The sequence below is a fragment of the Pleurodeles waltl genome, chromosome 10, assembly GCF_031143425.1.
Source record: "Pleurodeles waltl isolate 20211129_DDA chromosome 10, aPleWal1.hap1.20221129, whole genome shotgun sequence".
NCBI classification, from domain to species: domain Eukaryota; kingdom Metazoa; phylum Chordata; class Amphibia; order Caudata; family Salamandridae; genus Pleurodeles; species Pleurodeles waltl.
The window spans coordinates 37,336,364-37,364,035 of record NC_090449.1 but is presented as its reverse complement, the minus strand read 5'-3'; the positions used below and the strand labels follow the sequence as shown (position 1 = coordinate 37,364,035).

Here is a 27,672-nt window from a genome sequence, read left to right as displayed (position 1 = left end):
TGGATTGCATGGGGTCAGATGGCACTGCAGACAATCTACAGCATGGACTTTCTTATGGCCTCGATTTACTGTGGAGTCGCTGATAGTCCAGGAAAGTCGGGCGCACCAGGATCAGTTGGGGAATTTGCTCTGCGACTTGCCATCGTGATGACTTCTTGACTTTTCCTTGGTGGGATGGTGTTGTGTCCAGCTTTGCATATTCTGTGTTTTGAATTCTATTGGGTCTTATTGGTAGACCTTCACCACAAAGCTGACTTCTCGTGGGAACCTCTCAGGGAGCGGGACTCAGTCCAAGCCCTGGAGAATCCTACTACCCAAGGCAGTGACTACTACTTATGTTTGGCAATGTACAACTCTGCTTCTTGAGCCCAGATCATCTCCAGATGCATGAGGGCCTAATTATAGCTCGACCTTTTGTGTCCAAAGCTAAATATCATAGACACACATTGTAGAAAACAGATGTTGGTCACAGATCTGCACAATCACAGTACAGTTATAACCTCTAGTTTTAGGAGGTAACATTGTTTCCTAGCACACTGGAACCTGTTTAGTTGTTAGGCTGAATTTTAGAGCAGATCTCTGCAACTGCATTGAAAGGCAAGGAAAGAAACTAACTGATGTCAGAGTACAAGAATTATGTTAGCATACTGTCACTTTCTTGCTGTACAGAGCTAGCCGTAAGCCACATAGCACCATCTAGTGGCCTATATGAGCTTTGCTGGAAAAGTTTCAGGATCCAATCCTCATCAAAATAAGAAGGCATGAAAAGAAAGTATCTGATGTCAGCACACAGGGGTAGCACTTATATGCTAATACACTCTGTCACTTTCTGGTTGTAAAGCGCCAAGCTGCACAGCACACCTAGTGGCATGTCAGAGCATTGCTGGAAACAGTTTTCGGATCCGGTCTAGAGTTTGGGGAGTATTCACAAATGAGGAATCTGTTATTAGAATTATCCATCAAAATGACTAAGCAGAAACTGCACATAAAATTACATCTTCCTGACCAATGCCAGAAAGAGGGAGAAAAAAAGGCATAAAAAGACAACAGAATGACCACCATTAACAGAGCATCATAAGGTAAAATGAAAGACAATGCATCAAAGAACTGAATGCACACTGCTGAGCAACCAAAGTCTATTTATAATTTATAAAAATGCACTGCAAGAATACAGCTTACCTCAAGGGCAATGGGCAGGAGGAGGTGAAGGAAAGCAGCAATGTAATCTGCATCACCCATACCAGTCTGAGAAGGAAACATAAGGCAGAGGATGAAACATGATAGGGACACTCGGCATCAGGCAAGATATGAGGAGGAAATGTGAATGAGTATTTAGAGGTAAAGGATGAAGCTTTAAGTCCTTGGCTCAGCTCAGACATTATGTTTTTCCCTACTGCCTGAAGGACCCAATATGTAATAATTTGAATCCCTATTGTCTCATACAACTCTGAAAGGACTGACACAATTAAAGGGTTAGCTTTTGTTCCAATCCCCAATGGTGCGTGACCAAACGAAGGACGTCTGCTATGCGCAGCTTGAGGAAACCAGGGAATAGCCACATACCTGTAATCAGAGTTTTCCAGGACTGCTGTCTTTCAAAAATTGACATGATTTTGAACTAGTTCCCATTACTGGGCTAGGATTTACTGATACATTTATTCTGTCAGAGTAAGAGACAAGCATTTAATGCATTAGAGTGTAAAGTCTATCCATTTCATTGTGAGCAAAATTCATCACCTGAGATGGAAAAGCGAATACCCCTCTCTCCATCGAGGTCAACTTCAAAACTATCACAGACAAGAGGGTTGCATTCAAACCTATAAAAGATACCAACACTGGAAAAATGTACTTAAAGGTAACAACTTCTCCAACATTGGTTACTTCATAAATTGGCATGCTTCTGAATTGCCATGGTAAGTAGTACGATAAACTGTGTCCTCCTCCCTCAAGTGCACACAAAGGCTTCAGTTAACATAAGGCGCACTTGGCAGGTGGCACACCTAGCATGCAATCTCTTATTTGTGAGCCTGAATGTCCTCTGGTCTCTCTGGTCCTTGAGAACACTTGGACTTAAAGTCTCCTGATTATCTTGTTCCTGAACCACCCAAGTGCCATCCTTTTTTCATATTTTAGCTATTTGTGCTTTGGCCCGCTGACATTTAATTGTGACGTACACAAAGCCAATGAACCAGCATTCTCCTCTGCCAAACCCATCTTGGCATTACGGGAGCTCATCAGTGTTTAGAGTTTTTTTTTTATGTGCTTGTAAAAAAACCTCCAAGTACTCTGGGTGAACCCACCTACCTCTAGGATGATAGTAAAAAGGCACAGGGCTATGCTATGCTCCTCAGACCTCGAGTTACATATGCTATATATAAAACAATGGTTCCTAAGTGAGAAATCTGGAGCACATCAATCCTTCAATAAGAAGCGAGTACAAATATCTCCTCTCCAGGAGATCGCTTCCTTCAGAAAAACAAGTCGTTCACTATATATGAAATAAATCAATTGTGCTGTATCAAAGTAGCCAGGCTGTTACAGACATGTATAAAGACTAAACCACAAAAAACAGGTGCTGATAAAAACAGGTACACATCAGAGGCGCAGAGGTCGTGAGGGGGCTTAAAAAATGAAACACAAAGTAACAAAGATAGATCATAAACACACATGAGGTCAAGGATGGCCGACTGAGTTTTGGAAGCAGGGTGAGTTTACAATGTAATGTTCTACTGAGATGTTTTTAAATCTACGGGATGACAGTTTAATCATCAGCTATTACCTTTTAAACCCAGAGATGATACTGACTAAAGATTAACCCTGAAGACAAAGCATGCTGCCCAGTGTAAGTGAAGGATTACACCCTTGTTACAAAACATGTTTCTACTACTAAAATGTTGTATGCCACAGTGTGGGAGTACTTACACAAAACATCCAGAGGCGCAGGAATACTCAAGGTACTTCCTTTCTTCTAGAGTATACCGGTTCATTAGTGTTATGATTAGATATTCAGAGAAGTTACACCTGGTTGTGCTCCTTAAACTACTTTCTCTTTTCTACTATAGTTTTTTTTTTAACTTTATCCTTTTGGCCAGAGGTGTTCCCACATTATTCTCCCATTCAATACATTTCTGTCCCAAGAATAATATAGAGGTCTCTGCCCTATTCGTCCTCTGCTTTCTTAGCAAATTCAGCAGTGCAATCAAATGCCTTGTGATCATGCCAATTCCAGATCTTTTATCTCTTCTTTCTTATCCTTTCTGTCACAATGCCTATAGCGGTCACCCTCACAGCCACTTTAAAGGTTTCCCAGATTATAGTACGCGCAATTCCCAATTGATTCTGAATTATTCAGCGTTTTCTCTTTTTTTTGCCATTTCTGGTTTAAGGTCCACGTCCCTAAACATACTGGTCCTCATTCTCCTCTACCCAACATGAAGTTGCTCTCCCCAAACTCCCAGAACATTTCCACATGTGAATGATGGGAAAATGATATGTCAGATATTTACTTACATTACTGAGTCATGAAGGGACTGGAAAAGAAGTAATGGCTATCACAGGTTCATGTGGAGTGAACATGGGATCAAAATGAGTAGTTAAACTCTTCTGTGTGCTGATATCTAGAGCCATATGAGAGAGCTAAGTCTGTCATTTGATCTTTTGTGTCTGTGACAAAGCTCCTGTGCTCGAGGAAGGTATTTGACACCTATTGAAGTACAGGTCCCACACTAGGTTAAAGTATCCACCCACAAACCACAGTCCTTCCATTTCTTTTGAGTACGGCCCACAGAAGTACCATACAAAAACACTTTTGAGAGGTAACAGGGGGCGCATATTTTTATAAGGTGAAGTGTGAGTTGTACCCAAAGGTAGGACTCCTTCCTTTTCTCTTTTAAACTCGGTCCACCCTCTGCCACATTTTGTAAAGGATGCCACCCCTGCTGCCTTCATCTCTGCCTCTGCCCAATATTGATGTGGTTAGAGTTTATGCTTCATTTGGAACTGGTCCCTCAGCAGTAGGTGGGTCTCCTGTAGGAAGATGACATCCTGTCATGCTTCCTTATATAGTCTCACAGTTGTTGTCTTTTGTTATGGGAAATTAACTCCTTTATATTTAAGGATAAGAGTTTGAGTGCATCGTAATGGTGTTAGTCTACATTTGTCTGCTTTGGCCAGTAGAGTGGATCCACCACCATTCAGTATCTGTACACTTTTCTGTCACCTCAACAAATTCACAATCAGGGCCAACAGGGACTAACAAGCACGTGTTTCAAGCCTCCTAGCACCCCCATCCACCCCCACCACACGGTATAAACTTCAACCTCCCCCCCTTATCAAAGATGATAAACAATATCTTATTTATAGCCCATCTAAATGTCATGCGGATCAGCTTGCCACCTAGGCCTTTATCATCATCCCACCAAGTGATCCTCACCACTGAGTGCGGTCTTTGATTTAACACTGCTGTCTCCCAGGTTTAGGGATTTTCTTTCTTGTCAGGAGGGCTCTCGCCCAGCTCTTTGCTCTCTTTCACCCAATCCCTTTTTCATTAGGTAATGAAGTACACCACCTCTTTTTTTATACCCGAGACACCTGGTGGATTTATCAGCTCTCCCTCTTTGAGGGCTCTTTGCCAAAGGGGGCTAGTGCTTTCTTTCCAGGGGTGTCTGACTCAACATCCTACCTTTTCTCATATTTTTCTAGGCCCAAGATGCTTTTTGAACTGTTGAGCTAATGGACTGCTCTTTATTGTCATTTCCACATTAACATTATAAGGAAAGTGTGTCAGCACTGGTATGGGCTACGCTGCTCTTGAAGGAACTCGGTCACAGGGCAAAAAGCTCTAGTTTCTGCAGTGTTTATGTGGCGAGGTACTGACTAGACTTCGCGCCCCTTGCGGACAATCACTTCTTTTGTTCAAGCAGGTGGTAGTATTTGCTCCTTGTCTTCAAAGAAGTGCATCCTTGTTAGGATATATAGAGACGTGTCTATATATAGTCCTAGATATTTTACTATAGGTGTACAGTCTAGCTTGACTGATGGAGCCTCTAAAAGGACTTCAATGCCCTGCAGAAGATTCATGATGTATTGCGGGATATTACCTCCCATCACTGCTCTTGGTAGACCCATAATTCTAATGTTTCATCAGAAGCGGTTTTCAAGATCTTCCTGTTTGGACTGCAATTCAATATCCACATATTCAGTTGGTCCAGTGCCAGAATCATTGTTTACAGTTGCTCTTGCTCCTCCTTCTACCACGCGTTTTAAGCCATGTAATCTGCCTTAAACTCTGTCACTGCCCCCATAGTGGCTGAAGGCACGCATCCTCGGGTTAATGCAGGCTTAATCTCAGCTTAGTTTTGATTTCTTTAGGAAAGGTCTGCAAGCAATCTTGTGGGACCTCGTTAGGCAGCTCATTCCGCACTGCCTTCCCTTTGGGGCCCTCAAAGGTGGGTCCATTTTTGCGATGTCCCTTTTTCTCCCTGGCAAGACTCTTAGGTCTTTACTGTCAGCTCTTTCTCCGTGTCTTCAGTGAAAATGTGTGCAAGCAAAGGGTTTGCTTCTCGTGGCGGAGTATGATTGGTGCTTGAAACCACTGCGTACTACTCCATGCACAAAGACAATTCTTTTAGAAAGAATACATTCTAATAAGAGTCCAGAATGGGCTAAATGGAGATATAAAGGCAGGATATGATAAGCTCCTGCCAAATGCTGTCCTAACATTATATTGAAAAGAAGAAACCCAATTACCCTACCTGACCTGGGTTATATAGCAAACTATCAACAAAAAAGTGGTTAGAAGGTAGGGATCAATTGAATCAATATTTTTAAATCAGAGTGCTCAATACTGTCTTTATGGATCAATTATTATCCAAAATTTATTGTAAATAATTATATTCAAGGCAGACAATAACTCACTGGTGAATATCAACAAAATACAAAAAAAGAAAAATCTACAACATAAAACATTACACACATAAAATCCAACACATAGAATTGAATTCACATTTTCATCTTAATTCAACTCTGGTCAACATCTAGCTTCTCAAAGTCTTGTAGCTGACCATATCCTCAATAGAGGGTTATGCCCAATAACCTTTCTTTGTAACAAAACGGTGGTCACAATTTCAAAATTGTAGAGCATATTTTTATGAGTCGGTTATCATTGCTTTTACAATAATTGCTACTGCACTATTTGGGTAATATATATCTTTAAGGGGCACATTTTAAAGTCCTAGTTATAGCCTGTGCAAAATTTAAATTGAATAACGTGCACTGACTAAGTTCCCCATTGCTATTAATTTCAATGTGTTTCTAGAAGGACAAATGGAATTGGAGAGTGCTACAGTAAAAACAGGCTTAAGTAAAGCCATTCCTACCTTGTTCCATGGAACGTTGATTGTGAAGCCTTCACCTCGTCCTTCCCCCACAGCATGACTGTCTGACTCAGGCAAATGAGGCCAAAAGTGTCCCTGTTCGTACCGGTGAATGGAGAAGTAAAGTACACTGGATTGAATCATCAAATGGGGAGGTAAAAAAAGGTAAAACATATTAGTGGACTTTAGGGAGGGAACTACATTTAAAACAGTGCTTGAGAATCCTTCCCTCTCATCCAATTAGGCAAGCCTAACATTACTTATTCCATGAGATACAACATGCCAGTGTAATATCATACCACACAGTGATATAAGCAAGTTGAAAAGCACCGAGGTTTCAAAGGTTATCACTATTGTAGCTGAGTTATTCAAAAGTTATTTCTTTATTAAAGCTGATCAAAATGATGAAAGCCACCACTCGATTCCTCTGAAGCACAAGGCTAACTTCTGAATCCCAACAAATATAAATTTCTAAATCCTCATGAACAGGAAATGGAATCTCTTAAATCTCTTATCACCAGAACACATGTATGGCTGTCCCTGTGGACTTGCTTTTGAAAGCAGCTTGCACTAGAGTTCTAGAGTAACCCACATTGTGTAGCACTGCACAGATCTCGCAATTCACTCTGGTCCACAAGCCTGACCAGGTGCAGCCACATCTCTGCCAAGACTTATTTTTGCTTTACTGAAATACTTAACCATTTATATCCATTTGCTGAAGCTGTTCCTCACGTTCTATGGAAGATAGCAGATTTGTCTCCATGTGTATTCCATCATTGAAGAGAGCGGTGGTAGCAGAGAATAGAAGAGTCAACCTCTTGCTGCGAGCATTGGTATATTTGGAGAGAAGAGACCTGACTCCCTGTAATTTCATTTATTCATCCCGTCAGGGAGGGTACAGCTGTCTTTTCACATATGCTGTGCTGGGAGCCACAGAATATGAGAAAATGTGAAGAAGTGGCATCCCTCTCTATATAAATTCAGTCAATGTATCCAGGCTGGAAGCTTCAGTATACTAAAGAAGAAAAAGGTACATCTATATGTGAATCGTTTATTTACTTACTGCTGCGAGTTGTACAAGGCACCCAAATTTCTTCTGGATGTTTGTAAGCGGTTCTATCAAATACCATTTCTTTGATCATACCCGCATGACCAACAGACGCCTATTGCCTTACTTAAACTCCTGATCTGCAAAGGCGAAAGACCAGTCAAAGGCAAAATCAGCAGCTGCCTATTGTGGAATACCTACTGTGGACAACAACAATATTAACAACTTAGTTGATGGTTTTACGTCCACTTCTGTGTCAGCTCCTCCCCAGAAGCATGGTATATTTACTAACCATTTGATGGATGACTCGGACCCTTCCACTGCTTACGTTCAGAGAAACACTTATACTTATAATACTTATACTTTTAGCACTCTATGGAAGCGCATGTTTTCTTGCTCTCTTCCGATCCCCTCTGTGCTACTTCCCCTTTTACACCCCACACTCTCCATGTTGCTTGCTCACCTGTCAACTTATCCTTTGACACTACCAACTGTTCCCTGCTGTGCTTGGCCTGCTTTTTAAAACTCCCTTTGCTTCCCTAGCCTTGCTTGCTCTCCTGCTCCCATCACTACTCTCCCATCCCTTGCAATCCTTTTTTACATTGTTTTTTTTTTTTTTTTTTTTTTTTTTTTACTTTTTAGAAGGGCCTAACAACTGCAATTTGCTACCAGGCTGCTCTCATGTGTAAATTTGCTTTTATGTGCTTCCTGTTCTTTTTCTTCCTCTTATAAACTGCTCCAAAACGGGTGCTGACCATCTTGGAATGGTAAATTTAAAAAAGCAAAAATGGCCACCATGTTATGTGTGTATGCACGATAATGCATGCCCATGCGCTCATCACTGAGCAAGAGCTTTTGGGGGGTGAAGGGTGGGATGAAGCTAAAAAGCATTAGCCAAATTAAAAGGTGAGATGTATTGGGCTTTTCCAATATGCTTACTTTTAAATTAAATAGACAAAAAATATAAATTACATTTTTTAAAGCACTATACTTGATATTCCTGACTTTAAGAGGGGACAACATCTCCTCAGAGCCTTACTTCTCCAAACTTTTGTTTTATATTAGCGTGGAAATGAGGTCTGTCAACATACTAGTTTCATGCCACAAAAGGTTGTGCTGTAAATCAACCACTTAAATCACAAGGATTGAGATGAAATAAGAGAAGGCAGTTTTGAAGACAACATGTACCAGAACGCACTAGTTAGGGCACCATAAGGGCCAGCTCCTATGCAAATGCAGCAGACATGTGAGCGTGAATGTATGATCCCTTCACGATAGGTAAAGACTGAAACAAGTCAGATGTTACTGATATACATTGGCCACATTGATCATGATGATCACGATGAAAAATATAGTATTGTCACACCAGACTGCACCCAGACGACTTTAAAATCACCTGTAAAAAGTTTTGTATCTTTTCACATTCAGTCTTTGACTCCTAGCTCAGAACCTTTGCGTACGTAAAGAGGCTTATCTGTGTGTATCGAGTCACTGCAGCAGACTCATCGGGGGATGAAGGGAGGTTTGTGGTTACATACATTTGTTTACTGACCTACGAATGAGTCTGCACTGCTTCAGATTGTAATCTGCAATTATGAAATCCCATCATGAAAATAAACAGTCCATTGGTGATGTTTCCTACTGCAATGAAAAGTCTTAGCACAACTGCAGAAGATTGAGAGGTGTTAGCTTCCCTAAAGAGGAAGGTTATAGGCAGCAAAACAGATCTCGTGATCATCTTCTTCATTGATATATATGACAGACAATCTCTTGGGACCCAAATCATAAAACGCTCATGTAATAAATTGAGCGCACAGTATTTTGTCCAATCAAGCTATTCCAGAGAGAGGCCTGTTTACCTGCCTGCAGATTCCTTTGTGCTTCGCTAGTCAGACATTTGAGAATTAGAGTAAAAATAAGCTACCTGCAAATGGAGTTGCCCAACATTGGCATCTTTCACTGATTCAAGTACTATTTGAATATACTGCACATTAAGAAAGGAACCCTATGGTGAACTCTAGGTTTACAAGTAAGTAACTTGTTTCCTGGCACTAGCATCTTTTACAGCCCCCGTGCTGCTCAAGTACAGTAAAATCACAAAGACCCTGGGAGATAGGTGCAGATCTAAAATATTGATAGATTACATTTGTTTCTCAGGGCACCTGTTCAAGTAGGCTATGTACCTTTGCACTCAATTCCCGGATCTGGTACCTGCAGAAGTCCCCCCAGGCCTCTGTATAGCCACACTGCAGGCATCTACCAGGAATATATTTACAAAGAACGCAGAAGCTGCAGCTCAACTTCTTGGTTAATATGTTGCAATCCATACAGAAACCGTCTCTCTTGGCCTTTTGGAAGGCAAATGTCATGCAATCTACTGATCACTTAGCAATATCAGACATAGTCATCGTCTTGCCCATTTGACGAAGCCCACATACTTCTGAATAGCAAATCTTTTTATACAGTAACACTTGACATGAAGCCCACAAAGTGAGCGGCACCTGCAGGTTGTTTAAAAAAGACTTGGAGGTAGGCAGGCTCATCCAGTTGAAAGTCTGTTGTCACCCATGTGGTGAATCTCAGGTTGTTCCTTCGTTGTCACCTCATCAGATATTTTTGTGAAAGGTGCTTTACTTTATAAGAAGCAAAATAACTGAAGAGTGCAGTTATTTTTATTAATAGGCCTTGAGCCAACTGTGGTATTAGTACCAATTGGGGGGATGGGTTCTAATATGATTTATTGGCAAGATATAGACGCCTGGAGATGGAAAACATGTGATAGCAAGTCATAACTGTTTGCCTTTTGTGAGTTACCACTCCACTCTCAAGAAATCTTGATGTAAATGGAAATGCTTTCATCATTTTTATTATGAATTTTATTATTGCAAATTACAGTTACAGTAAATCTGACTATGTAAATTGATAATTACATAGTAATTATGATTATATTAAGTACAACAAGTAAAATGTACACATTTTTAATTAATTTATTTTTCTAGAGCTGGTGCTGAATGATCATGCAGCATCATGAAGAAGACTAAAACAAGCACATCCTGTCCCTCTGATCCCCAATGTATAATTAATTTATGGTCAAATGTCCAACATGGAGTTACCCTGACAAACCCGCAGGACTACTCATCATGGAAAACTTTGTTAGAGGAAGCTCAAGTGAGGAATCACATTCCACTGTTAGACACTGTGAGAAATGTTGAAAACAACACAGCTCCCAAATATTTTACCACAGCAAGTGCAGGAGCCTGTTTATTATGAAGAGAGATTTGTAGACTATTAAGCGAAAAGCTGAAGCAAGTGTCAGTGATGATGCTGGAATGAGAGTGCACGAGTAAACACTCAAATAGAAGAATATCATTAAAGTCAAACATGTATGCTCAAGAATGTATATTTTGTGGAAAGATAAAATGCTACAAGACAACATCAACGTTGAGAAATTAATCAAGGCCACAGAGCTCAGAGTTGACAAAATGCTTTCAGTGTACAACCATTAATTGTGATTCAAAGATCTTAGCAGTTTGTTGTAGGGATATAGTGGCTGCAGAAGCCCATTATCATGCATCTTGTCATAGGAACTATTCAAGGATTAAAGCAAAGGAGGAAGATCATGCGTGTAGCATTCAAACCAATGATCACTCCAAAAATATGGGAGATGAAGCATATGATGAACTACTTCAATTCATTGGAACTGTAATTTTTCCTAACAGAGGTAATATATGTGACGCCACACTGAATGACAAGCAGAGGAAAACAGGGAATAGACGAATCAACCAAGAAGCATAGTAGAAGCAAATTGGGCTCTGAATTCGGTGACAGCCTCTAAAAAATCATAGACAACCAAGGAAAATGATTGGCCAACCTGATAAGGTCATGCTACAGGACATTGTAAGAGAAAACCAGAGTTAGAAAAGAGAATTATTAGTTTTAAATTTAAGGCAACAAACCTCAACAAGATCATTGCTCAAACATCATTGTACATAAAAACATTGATTAAATCAAACCGGACACCAACACCGTGGCCATATCATCCATCCATCCATCAGACGTTGATAAAGATTCATTTACCTTATTACCTTAAACGGTTCCTATTAGGATTTCTGACTGGAGATTCAGAAAACAAAAAGCCGTCCAAAAAGGTCACCTTACTTATGCACTCATTCAGTCAGGATATTATATATGCAGTCACAAATGGCCAGCAGAAACACCCCCAAGCAATTGTGCCTCCCATACACCGTAAAAATGATGACAAGCAATGTTGAAATCATTTGCACACTAAACAGACTTGGATATGGGATGTCATACTTTCAACCGGAGGAAAATGATACTGCCTTGTGCCTTCAGAAACTTGCTGCTACCTTAAATGAACAAATTGTTCTCCCAGTCGACATTAAGCTTCATGTCTTCACTAACTTACCATGAAATAACATTGATAGGCTGGAAAAGACTCTTACTGGTAAGGGGACATTTCATTGAGTCACCAGTATACCTGTGCAGCCCAAGTTGTATGGACTGCAGCCTTTTAAAGCTCCTCTCCCAAGCATTGAGAAACAAAAGCAAAGAACTCTGACCACCACAAAAACTGAAGAATCGTTCATGTATGTTTCTGGTGAATGAGTTGGGCCTCAGCCACTGATGATAAGTACCGAAGCCATGCCAGGATGTGTTGCCCAAATGAAGCTTGGGCAAAATAAGAACATAATCTGGGTTGTTACAAGACAAGAAGCGAGCCTTTCACAGATCATACCAAGTTGGACAGGATTTAACATCAGTACTAGAGACCTAGTTAATGTATCAGAGGATTCCATTGGCTACTTGCCCACCATTAATGCCCCTGCAACGGAGTTGACAACTGTTTCTGAAATTTTGAAACAGTAAGAGCTGATTTTGGTGAAAACTGTAGTGGTCACTGATCAAGCTCTCTACGCAAAAGCAACTGAGATCATGTGGAAACATAAAGCAACGTACGACAGAATCATTCTTAGAATGGCACCTTTCACACCATTTGCAATGTCATGTCCATTCTTGGAAAACGCTTTCAAGACACTGGCCTTCGTGTCCTTTGCATTGAAGCAGACATGGTAGCAGAAGGATCAATATCATCAGTACTAGAAGGTTGTATGTACAATTGTGCAGCTCAAGTACACGTGTATTTATGAAGCTATGTTGAGACTGGCTTGGTTGGAATGTATCCCCTGGGTGGAAAAGAATAAAGACGAGAGCATTCAGGTAGTCTACTCTTCACTGAGGATGATAATGACTTTGCAAAATACTTATGCCTACAGAGATTAGACGACCTCTTGCAGAATGCCGCCTATGCCGAAGTAAAACCGCTTTGGGATGTATTCCCGGAACATATTTGTCATGACAATGGAGATCTCTCTACATTTTGGATGTCATATGTGGATAAAGTTAAACATTTCTTGCTGGCTCTGCTGTGTGCTGCTCGAGAAGGAAACTGGCATTTACATCTTACAGCCATACGTTCTATGATCCCATGGTGTTTTCCATATGTAAGGATGAACTACGCTAGATATCTTCCTGTGTTCTACAGGGAGTGCAGAATTATTAGGCAAGTTGTATTTTTGAGGATTAATTTTATTATTGAACAACAACCATGTTCTCAATGAACCCAAAAAACTCATTAATATCAAAGCTGAATATTTTTGGAAGTAGTTTTTAGTTTGTTTTTAGTTTTAGCTATGTTAGGGGGATATCTGTGTGTGCAGGTGACTATTACTGTGCATAATTATTAGGCAACTTAACAAAAAAAAAATATATACCCATTTCAATTATTTATCATTACCAGTGAAACCAATATAACATCTCAACATTCACAAATATACATTTCTGACATTCAAAAACAAAACAAAAACAAATCAGTGACCAATATAGCCACCTTTCTTTGCAAGGACACTCAAAAGCCTGCCATCCATGGATTCTGTCAGTGTTTTGATCTGTTCACCATCAACATTGCGTGCAGCAGCAACCACAGCCTCCCAGACACTGTTCAGAGAGGTGTACTGTTTTCCCTCCTTGTAAATCTCACATTTGATGATGGACCACAGGTTCTCAATGGGGTTCAGATCAGGTGAACAAGGAGGCCATGTCATTAGATTTCCTTCTTTTATACCCTTTCTTGCCAGCCACGCTGTGGAGTACTTGGACGCGTGTGATGGAGCATTGTCCTGCATGAAAATCATGTTTTTCTTGAAGGATGCAGACTTCTTCCTGTACCACTGCTTGAAGAAGGTGTCTTCCAGGAACTGGCAGTAGGACTGGGAGTTGAGCTTGACTCCATCCTCAACCCGAAAAGGCCCCACAAGCTCATCTTTGATGATACCAGCCCAAACCAGTACTCCACCTCCACCTTGCTGGCGTCTGAGTCGGACTGGAGCTCTCTGCCCTTTACCAATCCAGCCACGGGCCCATCCATCTGGCCCATCAAGACTCACTCTCATTTCATCAGTCCATAAAACCTTAGAAAAATCAGTCTTGAGATATTTATTGGCCCAGTCTTGACGTTTCAGCTTGTGTGTCTTGTTTAGTGGTGGTCGTCTTTCAGCCTTTTTTACCTTGGCCATGTCTCTGAGTATTGCACACCTTGTGCTTTTGGGCACTCCAGTGATGTTGCAGCTCTGAAATATGGCCAAACTGGTGGCATGTGGCATCGTGGCAGCTGCACGCTTGACTTTTCTCAGTTCATGGGCAGTTATTTTGCGCCTTGGTTTTTCCACACGCTTCTTGCGACCCTGTTGACTATTTTGAATGAAACGCTTGATTGTTCGATGATCACGCTTCAGAAGCTTTGCAATTTTAAGAGTGCTGCATCCCTCTGCAAGATATCTCACTATTTTTTACTTTTCTGAGCCCGTCAAGTCCTTCTTTTGACCCATTTTGCCAAAGGAAAGGAAGTTGCCTAATAATTATGCACACCTGATATAGGGTGTTGATGTCATTAGACCACACCCCTTCTCATTACAGAGATGCACATCACCTAATATGCTTAATTGGTAGTAGGCTTTCGAGCCTATACAGCTTGGAGTAAGACAACATGCATAAAGAGGATGATGTGGTCAAAAATACTCATTTGCCTAATAATTCTGCACTCCCTGTATGCCAAAAGGACATTACTTGGGGTGGAACATCCAGAGATACACCACGTCATTAAATGAAAATGTCACTTACCCAGTGTACATCTGTTCGTGGCATCAGTCGCAGTAGATTCGCATGTTCTGCAATAGCTCGCCATCTGGTGTTGGGCCGGAGTGTTACAAGTTGTTTTTCTTCGAAGAAGTCTTTCGAGTCACGGGACCGAGTGACTCCTCCTTTTGTCTCCATTGCGCATGGGCGTCGACTCCATCTTCGATTGTTTTTCCCCGCAGAGGGTGAGGTAGGAGTTGAATTGTAGTAATAGTGCCCATGCAATGGAGTGACTAAGTATGCACCTATTTAAGGTTGAGATGATACATATATAAATAATTGAAGGTAACTTCCAAACTGCTACAGGCTCCCGGGGAGGCGGGTGGGCACATGCGAATCTACTGCGACTGATGCCACGAACAGATGTACACTGGGTAAGTGACATTTTCAGTTCGATGGCATCTGTCGCTGTAGATACGCATGTTCTGCATAGACTAGTAAGCAGTTATTTCCCCAAAAGCGGTGGATCAGCCTGTAGGAGTGGAAGTAGTCTGAAATAATGTTCTTAATACAGCTTGACCTACTGTGGCTTGTTGTGCGGATAACACGTCTACACAGTAGTGCTTGGTGAATGTGTGAGGCGTAGACCATGTGGCTGCCTTACATATTTCTTGCATTGGGATGTTTCCTAGAAAGGCCATGGTAGCACCTTTCTTTCTAGTTGAGTGTGCCCTTGGTGTAATGGGCAGCTGTCGTTTAGCTTTAAGGTAGCAGATTTGGATGCATTTAACTATCCATCTGGCTATACCTTGTTTTGAAATTGGGTTTCCTGCATGAGGTTTTTGAAATGCAATAAAGAGTTGTTTAGTCTTTCTGATGTTTTTTGTTCTGTCAATGTAATACATCAATGCTCTTTTGACATCTAATGTATGTAGCGCTCTTTCAGCTACGGTATCTGGCTGTGGAAAGAACACTGGAAGTTCCACTGTTTGATTTAGATGGAACGGTGAAATAACCTTTGGCAAAAATTTAGGATTGGTCCTTAAGACGACTTTATTTTTGTGTAGTTGTATAAAAGGTTCCTGTATTGTAAACGCCTGAATCTCGCTTACTCTTCTTAGGGAAGTAATGGCGATGAGAAATGCCACCTTCCAGGTTAGGAACTGTATGTCGCAGGAGTGCATGGGTTCAAAAGGTGGACCCATAAGTCTAGTTAGGACAACATTTAGGTTCCATGAAGGAACAGGTAGTGTTCTTGGTGGTATAATTCTCCTAAGGCCCTCCATGAATGCTTTAATGACTGGTATCTTATATAGGGAAGTTGAATAGGTAGTCTGCAGGTATGCAGAAATTGCTGCAAGGTGTATTTTAATGGAAGAGAAAGCTAGGTTAGATTTTTGTAAGTGAAGCAAGTAACCCACTACATGTTCTGGAGTTGTGTGTAATGGTTGTATTTGATTAATATGGCAGTAGCAAACAAACTTCTTCCATTTACTTGCATAACAGTGCCTGGTGGATGGCCTTCTGGCCTGTTTTATGACTTCCATACATTCTTGGGTAAGTTGTAAGTGCCCGAATTCTAGGATTTCAGGAGCCAGATTGCTAGATTCAGCGATGCTGGATCTGGGTGTCTGATCTTTTGGTTGTGCTGTGTCAACAGATCTGGCCTGTTGGGCAATTTGATGCAGGGTACCACTGATAGGTCTAGCAGCGTTGTGTACCAGGGTTGCCTTGCCCAAGTTGGTGCTATCAATATGAGTTTGAGTTTGCTTTGACTGAGTTTGTTTACCAGGTAAGGAAGGAGAGGGAGAGGAGGAAAAGCGTAAGCAAATATCCCTGACCAGTTCATCCATAGGGCATTGCCTTGGGATTGTTTGTGTGGGTATCTGGATGCGAAGTTTTGGCATTTTGCGTTCTCCCTTGTCGCAAACAAGTCTATCTGAGGTGTTCCCCAGAGTTTGAAATAAGTGTTCAGAATTTGGGGGTGAATTTCCCATTCGTGGACCTGTTGATGATCTCGAGAGAGATTGTCTGCGAGTTGATTTTGGATCCCTGGTATAAACTGTGCTATTAGGCGAATTTGGTTGTGAATTGCCCAATGCCAAATTTTTTGTGCTAGCAGGCTTAACTGCGTGGAGTGCGTCCCCCCCTGCTTGTTTAGATAATACATTGTTGTCATGTTGTCTGTTTTGACGAGAATGTATTTGTGAACTATTATTGGTTGGAAGGCTTTTAGTGCTTGAAAAACTGCTAGAAGTTCTAGGTGATTGATATGCAGTTTTGTTTGATGTACGTTCCATTGTCCTTGTATGCTGTGTTGATCGAGGTGTGCTCCCCACCCTGTCATGGAAGCATCTGTTGTTATTACGTATTGTGGCACTGGGTCTTGGAAAGGCCGCCCCTTGTTTAAATTTATGTTGTTCCACCACAGAAGCGAGAGGTAAGTTTGGCGGTCTATTAACACCAGATCTAGAAGGTGACCCTGTGCTTGAGACCACTGTGATGCTAGGCATTGTTGTAAGGGCCTCATGTGCAGTCTTGCGTTTGGGACAATGGCTATGCATGAAGACATCATGCCTAGGAGTTGTAATACCATCTTTGCTTGTATCTTTTGTGTTGGATACATGCGTTGTATGATGGTGTTGAAATTTAGAATTCTTTGTGGACTTGGAGTGGCTACTCCCTTTGATGTGTCTATTATGGCTCCTAGGTATTGTTGTACCTTGCGCGGCAGAATGTTGGATTTTATAAAGTTGACGGTGAACCCGAGTTTGAAGAGGGTTTGTATGATCTGATTTGTGTGATTTGAGCACTGTATGAACGAATGGGCCTTGATTAGCCAGTCGTCCAAATATGGGAACACATGTATTTGCTGCCTTCTTATGTGTGCAGCGACTACCGCTAGACATTTGGTAAAGACTCTTGGTGCGGTTGTTAATCCGAAAGGCAGTACCTTGAATTGGTAATGTATTCCTTTGAATACAAACCTTAGGTATTTCCTGTGCGATGGGTGTATTGGTATATGGAAATAAGCATCCTTGAGGTCTAAAGTTGCCATGTAGTCGTGTAGTTTTAGCAATGGCAATACTTCTTGTAGTGTGACCATGTGGAAGTGGTCTGATTTGATGAAAGTGTTCACTACTCTGAGGTCTAGGATTGGTCTCAGTGTTTTGTCCTTCTTTGGTATCAGAAAGTACAGTGAGTAAACTCCTGTGTTTATTTGTGTGTTTGGCACTAATTCGATTGCATTCTTTTGCAATAGTGCCTGCACTTCTATCTCCAGGAGATTGGAATGGTGTGTTGTTAGATTTTGTGCTTTTGGTGGTATGTTTGGAGGGAATTGTAGAAATTCTATGCAATAACCATGTTGGATAATTGCTAGAACCCAAGTGTCTGTAGTGATTTTCTCCCATGCTTTGTAATAATGACCTATTCTTCCCCCCACTGGTGTTGTGTGGAGGGGGTGAGTGACATGTGAGTCACTGTTTAGTAGTAGGGGTTTTGGGGCTTTGAAATCTCCCTCTATTTCTAGGGAATTGCCCTCCTCTATATTGTCCCCGAAATCCTCCTCTATACTGTCCCTGGTAACTGGACGGTGTGGCTTGTGAGGTGCTGGCTTGTGTGCTTTGACCCCGAAACCCCCCTCGAAAGGGCGTTTTACGGAATGTGCTGTAATTCCCTCTGCTCTGCGGGGAGTAGAGTGCGCCCATGGCTTTGGCAGTGTCTGTATCTTTTTTGAGTTTCTCAATCGCTGTGTCCACTTCTGGACCGAACAGTTCTTTTTCATTAAAAGGCATATTGAGAACTGCTTGTTGAATCTCTGGTTTAAATCCAGACGTTCGGAGCCATGCATGCCTTCTGATAGTTACAGATGTATTAAATGTCCGTGCAGCTGTATCTGCAGCGTCCATGGAGGAGCGTATCTGGTTGTTGGAGATGGTCTGTCCCTCTTCAACCACTTGTTTTGCCCTATTTTGTAAGTCCTTGGGCAGATGTTAAATGAGATGTTGCATCTCGTCCCAGTGGGCTCTGTCATAGCGCGCAAGTAGTGCCTGGGAGTTCGCGATGCGCCACTGGTTTGCAGCTTGTGCTGCGACTCTTTTACCAGCTGCATCGAACTTGCGGCTTTCTTTATCTGGGGGTGGTGCATCTCCAGATGTGTGAGAGTTGGCCCTTTTCCTAGCTGCTCCTACAACGACAGAGTCTGGTGGCAGCTGTGTAGTGATGAAAACCGGGTCCGTAGGAGGCGGCTTATACTTTTTTTCCACCCTTGGTGTGATTGCCCTACTTTTGACCGGCTCCTTAAAGATGTCTTTTGCGTGCCGGAGCATACCAGGGAGCATAGGCAGGCTTTGGTATGAGCTGTGGGTGGAGGAGAGTGTGTTGAATAAGAAATCATCCTCGACCTGTTCTGAGTGGAGGCTTACGTGGTGAAATTGTGCTGCTCTAGCCACCACTTGAGAGTACGCGGTGCTGTCTTCTGGTGGAGATGGCTTTGTAGGGTATGCCTCCGGACTGTTATCTGACACTGGGGCGTCATATAGGTCCCATGCGTCCTGATCTTGGTCACCCTGGCTCATGGTGGTGTGAGCTGGGGAGTGTGATGGAGTTTGTGCTGGTGAAACGTTAATCACGGGCGGAGGAGAGGGTGGTGGTGTAACTCTTTTCACCACTTTTGGTTGTGGTGTTTGTTCCGTCTGGAACTCCAACCTTCTCTTTCTCCTAATGGGGGGAAGGGTGCTTTTTTTTCCTGTCCCCTGCTGAATGAAGATACGCTTTTGCGTATGGTCCACATCAGTTGCTTGTAGCTCTTCCTCAAACCTATGCTTCTGCATTTGGGAGGTTAGCGAGTGCTCTTCTGTATAAGAGCCTGAAGCTGGGTTGCTTGCAGTCTGTTTCGGCATCGAAACTTTGTCTGCGTGTTTTTTCGGCTCCGAGGTGACTTTTTTCCTTTTCGGGGCCGAAACCTCTCGGCGTCGATCTGTTTCGGTGCCGCTGTCTCGGCGTCGAGCCGTGTCCACACCGGCATCTCGGTGTCGAGGCTTGTCTCCAGCACTTTCTCGGTCCCGAGAAGGCTGCGTGCCGGTGTCTCGACCGGAGTCGGACGATCTCGGCACTGTTTGGGCCTTTTTCGGTGCCGACGGTCGGTCACCGATTTTATGGGTCGAGCCATGGCCTGGTGGCAGTGGCGTCCCCTGGGCCTTGTAAATGTTCCTTTGAGTGGATTTCGACGTCTTACTCACGGTTTGTGTATCGTCGAATCCTTCGGAGTCTGAGTCTTGGATCGAGAAGGTACCTTCCTCTTCTTGTTCCTCGAACTCCCGTTGGGCTGTCGGTGCGGACGCCATCTGAAGTCTTCTGGCTCGACGGTCTCGGAGTGTTTTTCGGGACCGGAACGCACGACAGGCCTTGCAGGTGTCTTCGCTGTGCTCAGGTGACAGGCACAGGTTGCAGACCAAGTGTTGGTCTGTGTAGGGGTATTTATTGTGGCATTTGGGGCAGAAACGGAACGGGGTCCGTTCCATCGGCGTTCTTCAGCACGCGGTCGGGCCGACCAGGCCCCGACGGAGGATCGAAAAAACTACCCCGAAGGGCACCGGAGCTCTCCGATCTTCGATGCGGTGTGGAATCTAAGTACGCCGATCCCGAACGCAACAATACCGACGAAAATCTTCCGAAATTAGCTAATTTTCCGTTCCGAAACTCGGAGCGACAGGAACACGTCCGAACCCGATGGCGGAAAAAAAACAATCGAAGATGGAGTCGACGCCCATGCGCAATGGAGACAAAAGGAGGAGTCACTCGGTCCCGTGACTCGAAAGACTTCTTCGAAGAAAAACAACTTGTAACACTCCGGCCCAACACCAGATGGCGAGCTATTGCAGAACATGCGTATCTACAGCGACAGATGCCATCGAACTCATGTTTTTCAGTTCAACTGTCAGATGTTGAACCTTTGGGACGAATTCCGATTAATCAAGTGATATAGGTAACACTCAACAAATACACACAGACTCTGGGTGGTACAACAATGTCCAACCTCAAGCGGGTGCTGTGAAAAGATATTATATGACGGCTGAACACAGATGTGCCTTTTTTGGTCAGATAAGGGAAATGGTTTGTAACAACGAACGAGTTACTTACCTTCGGTAACGACTTTTCTGGTGGATACATTAGCTACCTGTGGATTCCTCACCTCATATAATACTCCCATGGCGCCAGCATTTGACGGAAATCTTCTTACTAGTCTCTGCACGTCGACGAGGACGTCACTGTCTCGCACGCGACGCCGTCTGACGTCATACAGGCAATAAGAGGTCCTCGACGACGTGCGGACGTCAGTACCAATCATTTTTTACGTGCATGAGAACAACCAGGCAATGAAAGAACAAAGCAACATCCATTATATTGTAAAAATACACCACATTGTATGAATAACTGTAAATGTTTTTTATGCACATATATATATATATATATATATATATATAAAACTCTTTCTTTTAAAAATATATACACACACCAAGTATATACATAAAGATATATACACATATACCCACATATATATAAATATATTATATATACACATCTATTGCACCCTCAAAGATCAAGAGGAGCGCACTCAAGGATTACTTGGCAAGACCATAAAGGCAACGGGGAGGCGGGTGGGACCGTGAGGAATCCACAGGTAGCTAATGTATCCACCAGAAAAGTTGTTACCGAAGGTAAGTAACTCGTTCTTCTGATGGATACAACTACCTGTGGATTCCTCACCTCATGAATAGAGTCCCAAAGCAGTACCACGCCCGGCGGTGGGTGCCTAAATGGTCAAACCAAGAAATCCTGCAGCACTGACCGTGCAAAATGGCCGTCCCTTCTAACCTCAGAATCTAAACAGTAATGTTTTGCAAAAGTGTGAAGGGACGACCAAGTTGCGGCCTTGCAGATGTCGACCACAGGAACACCTCTGGCTAAGGCCGAAGTGGCCGACTTAGCTCTGGTGGAATGAGCTCTAATGCCCTCAGGAGGATCCTTCTTTGCCAAAGAGTAACATATTTTAATGCAAAGAACAACCCACCTGGATAGTGTTCTCTTGTGGACTGCCTTTCCTCTCCTCTTGCCCACGTATCCAATAAACAGCTGATCCTCCAGCCTGAAATCCTTTGTTCTATCGATAAAGAAGCTCAACGCTCTCTTTGGATCCAGACGGTGCAGTCTTTCTTCCTCTTTGGAAGGATGAGGCGGAGGATAGAACGTGGACAAAGTAATTGCCTGAGCCAAATGGAAGGGTGAAACAACCTTCGGGAGGAAAGCAGCCTTGGTCCTCAACACCACCTTATCCCCATAAAAAGTTGTATAAGGGGGTTTTACTGATAAGGCCTGCAACTCACTCACTCTCCTTGCTGATGTTATAGCTATCAGGAAGACTGTTTTTAAAAACAAATACCTCAAGGGGCAAGAATGCATAGGTTCAAAAGGGGACCCCATAAGGAAAGTCAGGACTAAGGACAAATCCCATTGCGGCATAACGAATGGCTTTGGAGGATATTGATTTAGAAGACCTTTCAAGAATCTGATAACAATAGGGGATTTAAATAAAGATGGTTGGTCTGGAAGACATATAAAGGCTGACAAGGCCGATAAATAACCTTTAATGGTAGCCACTGCACAACCTTTCTGCGCCAGAGATAGAGCAAAAGACAAAATGTCCGATAGATGAGCTTGTAAAGGATCAATCTGCCTCTCTCCACACCACGCAACAAATTTAGACCACCTATTAGCGTAGATAGATTTAGTGGAGTGTCGCCTGGCCGCTAATATAACATCCACTACCTCAGGCGGGAGAGAGAAGGAACTCAGGTTGCCCCGTTCAATCTCCAGGCATGTAGGTGCAGACTCTGGAGGTTGGGGTGTAGAACCTGCCCCTGCGACTGCGAGAGGAGGTCTGCCCTGAAAGGAAGACGGAGCGGCGGGCACGTTGAGAGTTGGAGAAGGTCGGAGTACCACACCCTCCTTGGCCAATCCGGAGCTATTACGATTACTAGAGCCCGGTCTTGGCGAATCTTCCTCAATACTCGAGGAATCAAGGGTATGGGAGGAAACGCGTAAAGCAACTGGCCGCACCAGGTCATTTGAAACGCGTCCCCCAACGCTTCCTGCATCGGATACTGAAGGCTGCAGAACAACGGACAATGCGCGTTCTCTCGAGTGGCGAACAGATCTACCCGAGGAAACCCCCACTTCTGGAAGATTAAACGGACTTGATCTGGATGGAGACGCCACTCGTGGTCTGCCGAGAAGTGGCGACTGAGACTGTCCGCACGCACGTTCAAGACTCCGGCCAGATGGTTTGCTATCAAGCAAATCCGATGGTCCTTTGCCCAGGACCATAGTCGAAGAGCTTCTCTGCAGAGAAGGTACGACCCCACTCCTCCCTGCTTGTTTATGTACCACATCGTGGTAGTATTGTCCGTTAGGACCTGTACCGACTGACCACGAAGGGAAGGGAGGAAGGCCTTGAGAGCCAGACGTACAGCCCGTAACTCTAACAGATTGATGTGAAAAATCTGTTCCTCTGGAGACCAAAGACCTTTGATCTCCAGATCCCCCAGATGAGCTCCCCACCCTAGAGTGGAAGCATCCGTTATGACTGTGGCCACTGGTGGCGACTGCTGGAACGGCTTTCCTTGTGAAAGATTGTTGCTTGCAATCCACCACTTCAAATCCACAGCAGCATCTCTGGAGATCTTGACAGTACCCTCTAGATCCCCTCTGTGTTGAGACCACTGCCTTCGGAGGCACCACTGAAGAGCCCTCATGTGCCAGCGAGCATGCGTGACCAACAGAATGCAGGAGGCAAAAAGACCGAGCAGACGAAGGACCTTGAGGACTGGAACTACCGCTCCATTTCGAAACATTGGAACCAAATCCTGAATATCTTGAATCCGCTGAGGCGGAGGAAAGGCCCGACCCAATGTCGTATCCAGTACTGCCCCTATGAACAGGAGGCGCTGAGAGGGCTCCAGGTGAGATTTGGGCTCGTTCACCGAAAAGCCCAGGTCGAACAACAACTGGGTTGTTGACTGCAGATGACGCAACACAAGCTCCGGGGACTTGGCTTTGATCAACCAATCGTCCAAGTAAGGGAATACTGCTATCCCCTTCCTTCTGAGCTCTGCCGCAACCACCGACATCACCTTCGTGAAGACTCGAGGTGCTGAAGTAAGACCAAACGGAAGGACCGCAAACTGGTAGTGTTGCGATCTCACCACAAACCGGAGATACTTCCTGTGTGACTTGAGTATCGGGATATGAAAGTAAGCATCCTGCAAGTCGACAGACACCATCCAGTCTTCCATGTTCAACGCCAAAAGCACCTGTGCTAGGGTCAGCATCTTGAACTTTTCCTGCTTGAGGAACCAATTCAAGATCCTCAGGTCCAGAATTGGTCTCAAACGACCATCCTTCTTGGGAATCAGGAAATACCTTGAGTAAACTCCTTGACCCCTTTCCTGCTCCGGGACCAACTCCACCGCGCCCTTTAAAAGGAGGACTTCTACCTCCTGTTCTAGCAACAGGAGGTGTTCTTGTGAACAATACGAAGGGCGGGGCGGGATGAGGGGCGGAAACTCCCGAAAGGGAAGGGTGTAGCCTTTTCCCACAACACTGAGAACCCAAGTGTCCGACGTAACAGTCTCCCATTTGGTGAGAAAATGCTGTAATCTTCCCCCTACAGGAGAGGAGTGAGTGGGAAATGGTGGAAGCCTAAGGCTGCTTCCCCTGCTGCACCCCGCCAGAGGATGAGGAAGAGGCAGAGTGCTGCTGAGAGGCTCCCCTGGTGCGGACCCTACCCCTCCCCCTAAAAGATCTATAGGGGTGGGAAGAGGCAGGTTGCTGATATCTTCCCCGAAAGGAAGAGGAGGAAGAGCCACGCCCAAATCCACGAAACCTCCTGAAGAATCTGGAAGAGGCCGTGGAAGAAGGAGCTTGGAGTCCCAACGACTTAGCCGTGGCCCTGCTCTCCTTAAAACGTTCCAAGGCCGAATCAGCCTTAGCCCCAAACAGTTTGTCCCCATCAAACGGGAGATCCAACAATGTGGACTGTACATCTGCCGAAAAGCCCGAGTTACGTAGCCAGGCCTGTCTCCTTTCCACCACAGTTGTGCCCATTGCTCTGGCTACCGAGTCGGTGGTATCCAGTCCCGTCTGGATAATTTGGGTCGCAGCAGCCTGGGCATCAGAGACAAGATCCAAAAGACCCTGGGGAAGCTCTGTAAACGAAGAGGAGATGTCATCCATCAGAGCATGAATATACCTCCCCAGGATACAGGTCGCATTAGTGGCTTTTAACGCCAGACTGCAGGACGAAAAAATCTTCTTCGACTGCGCCTCTAGCTTTTTTGAGTCTCTGTCCCCAGGCACCGTCGGGAAAGAACCAGGCGCTGATTTGGATGAACAGGAGGCCTGCACAACCAAGCTCTCCGGCGTAGGGTGCCTAGATAGGAAACCAGGATCAGTTGGAGCCGTCCGATACCTCCTGGCCACGGCTCTGTGAACTGCTGGGGAAGATGCCGGCTTCTTCCACACCTCTAAAACCGGATCCAGCAGAGCGTCATTAAAAGGTAATAGAGGCTCCGCCGCTGCTGAGGCCGGATGCAACACCTCTGTCAAAAGGTTTTGTTTCGCCTCCACCACCGGCAAAGGCAGGTCCAAAAAACTAGCTGCCTTCCGTACCACTGTATGAAAGGAAGCAGCTTCCTCGGTATATTCCCCCGGGGACGAAAGGTCCCACTCAGGGGAAGTGTCCAGCCCACTGGCCGACTCCAGTCCACGCAGCCCATCACCCGAGTCCTCTAGCTCTCCTTCCTCTAGGGCTCGTTGGTACTCCTGCTCCTCTAGTACCCGGAGAGCACGCCTCCTTGAATGAAGTCGTTGCTCAATCCGCGGAGTCGACAACACCTCCGCCGAAGTCGGAGATCGGCGCCGATCTTCCGAAGCCACCGACGCCGCATCCGGCGCCACAGGTAACTTCGGCGCCGACTGAAGAGCAGATGAAACGGATGGACCCACCGGAGTCACAGGCCGAAATCTCGACGTCGACGGGATGGAAATCCCTGGGGCCAATCCCTCCGAAGCCATCGGAGCGGCCACCAGCGCCGACACTGGCGCCGAGCCCACGTTCCCAAACGGGAGAAAGGGCATAAAGGGTGCCGGCCGAAGAGGCGCAGGATCACCCAAAGAAAAGGCCAAAGGCCCAGCCGGAGCACCCCCTGGAGCCATCTGTTGGAAGATGGCATACATCGCATTCAAGAATGCGGAACTATCGGCTCCAGGAGTGGGAAAAGCCGGATACTGGGGTGCCTGACTCGGAGGCGACCCCGACGCCGGCCTCGGCGTCTGCGCCGGAGAAAACACCTGAGGCTCCAATACCTCAATCACCGACGCCTGTCCAGGCGAAGTTGGAGACGTCGGAGAGAGCAACGGCGTCGAAGGATGCGGCGTCACCGTGGGGCTGACCTCCCATGTCCTCCGGCGCCGATCCGGAGACCTGGAACGAGCCTCCCTTGAATGACGCCGAGATTCTCTACGGCGCCGGGAGTCTCGATGACGCCGATGTCTTGGAGAAGACTTTTTCTTGTGATGCTTCTCCTTTGATTTGGCCATAAACAGCTTCGCCTCGCGTTCTTTAATGGCCTTCGGATTCATGTGCTGACACGAATCACAAGTCGAGACGTCGTGGTCGGAGCTCAAACACCAAAGGCAATCGGAATGAGGATCCGTCACCGACATCTTGCCTCCACACTCACGACAAGGCTTAAATCCAGACTTTCTCTGCGACATTATTTCCACAGAGAAGAAGTACGCAGCAAGATATACACTGTAACCGCAAGAGTAACAGTTGCTCCCTCGAAGATAACCATTTCGAATGCACGGAAAAAAGGGAACTGACGTCCGCACGTCGTCGAGGACCTCTTATTGCCTGTATGACGTCAGACGGCGTCGCGTGCGAGACAGTGACGTCCTCGTCGACGTGCAGAGACTAGTAAGAAGATTTCCGTCAAATGCTGGCGCCATGGGAGTATTCATGAGGTGAGGAATCCACAGGTAGTTGTATCCATCAGAAAGATCAGATCTTACTCACGCAGACCTACATAAGTCACAAATTGAAAAAGACGAAGCTACTGTTACGAGAGCTGTTAGTCTGGTTCAAAGCTGGATTAACCTATTTGTTGAGCCACATGATCTCAGTCTCTCCACAGCAAAAAAGGCATCTCAAGACATATCCAACATAATGAAGGTGCATGAAATAAGTGAAAAGTGCCATATAGACTTCAAACTTGAGAATAATACACCTAGTAAGAAGTTTTATGACCCAATGAAAATGAACAAACTAAAAACCTTCACTAACATGTCCAAGAAGAAGGAAGTGAACAGCAATGGCAGGACATTAATTATGAAAGCAGACAAAGCACTATTTGGTCAAATCATTGTGATAGCACAGAATCTAAACCTTCAAATGGTGGATGTATTCTCTCATCCCTTGAGACCTTTGCCATGGACTTTAGTTTGTGTTTAGCGAGAACACCATTGCTGCCAAAACTTACCTGCACACTGAGGGGCTGTGAAAGAGGCCAGCGCCATGACAGAAGTCGTCATGCTGTGTTGCGTTACCCTCTTCTGCAGATACCCCAAGAATTGTAAGAGCCTCAACATACCAATCTTGCCAGAAAAAAACACCTCTGCACCCGGGTTCCCCAGCCTAGGCTCATAAAAATCAACTGTGTCCCTGTGACCCTATGAGGCGAGCCCCACTTTGGGTTCTGTCGAAGTCGTCCCCTAGTCCACTGCTGCAGTCTCTTTCTTACAAGTATTTATCCCACTGACTTCAACATGTAACATTTAGGGCTACTACTGCTTGAGGCACCTGTGTACCCGGACACACCAGGGCAGGTAAACCGAACTGTTGGTGCTTCCTACCACCTTGACCCCTACTTACCTTAAGTCCAGAAGTAAGTTGTTTGCTAGTGACTCTATGCAGTGTGTGTTCCCCATAGGATAACACTAGGGCTCATGTGTCACTCTTGACAGCTGCATTTTCTA

General features: G+C 44.6%; 1 protein-coding gene across 2 annotated transcripts in view; it reads right to left on the bottom strand.

Annotated features, from left to right (window-relative positions):
• Positions 1-27,672, bottom strand: part of HDAC6 (histone deacetylase 6) — a 222,430-nt gene that overhangs the window by 153,299 nt on the left and 41,459 nt on the right. For both annotated transcript variants that reach the window (XM_069209604.1, XM_069209603.1), the window contains exons 11-12: positions 6,378-6,504; positions 1,180-1,245 (exon numbers count right to left, since the gene is read on the bottom strand). In XM_069209604.1, coding sequence (XP_069065705.1) covers positions 1,180-1,245; positions 6,378-6,504 — 193 coding nt within the window. The remainder of the gene's footprint in view (positions 1-1,179; positions 1,246-6,377; positions 6,505-27,672) is intronic.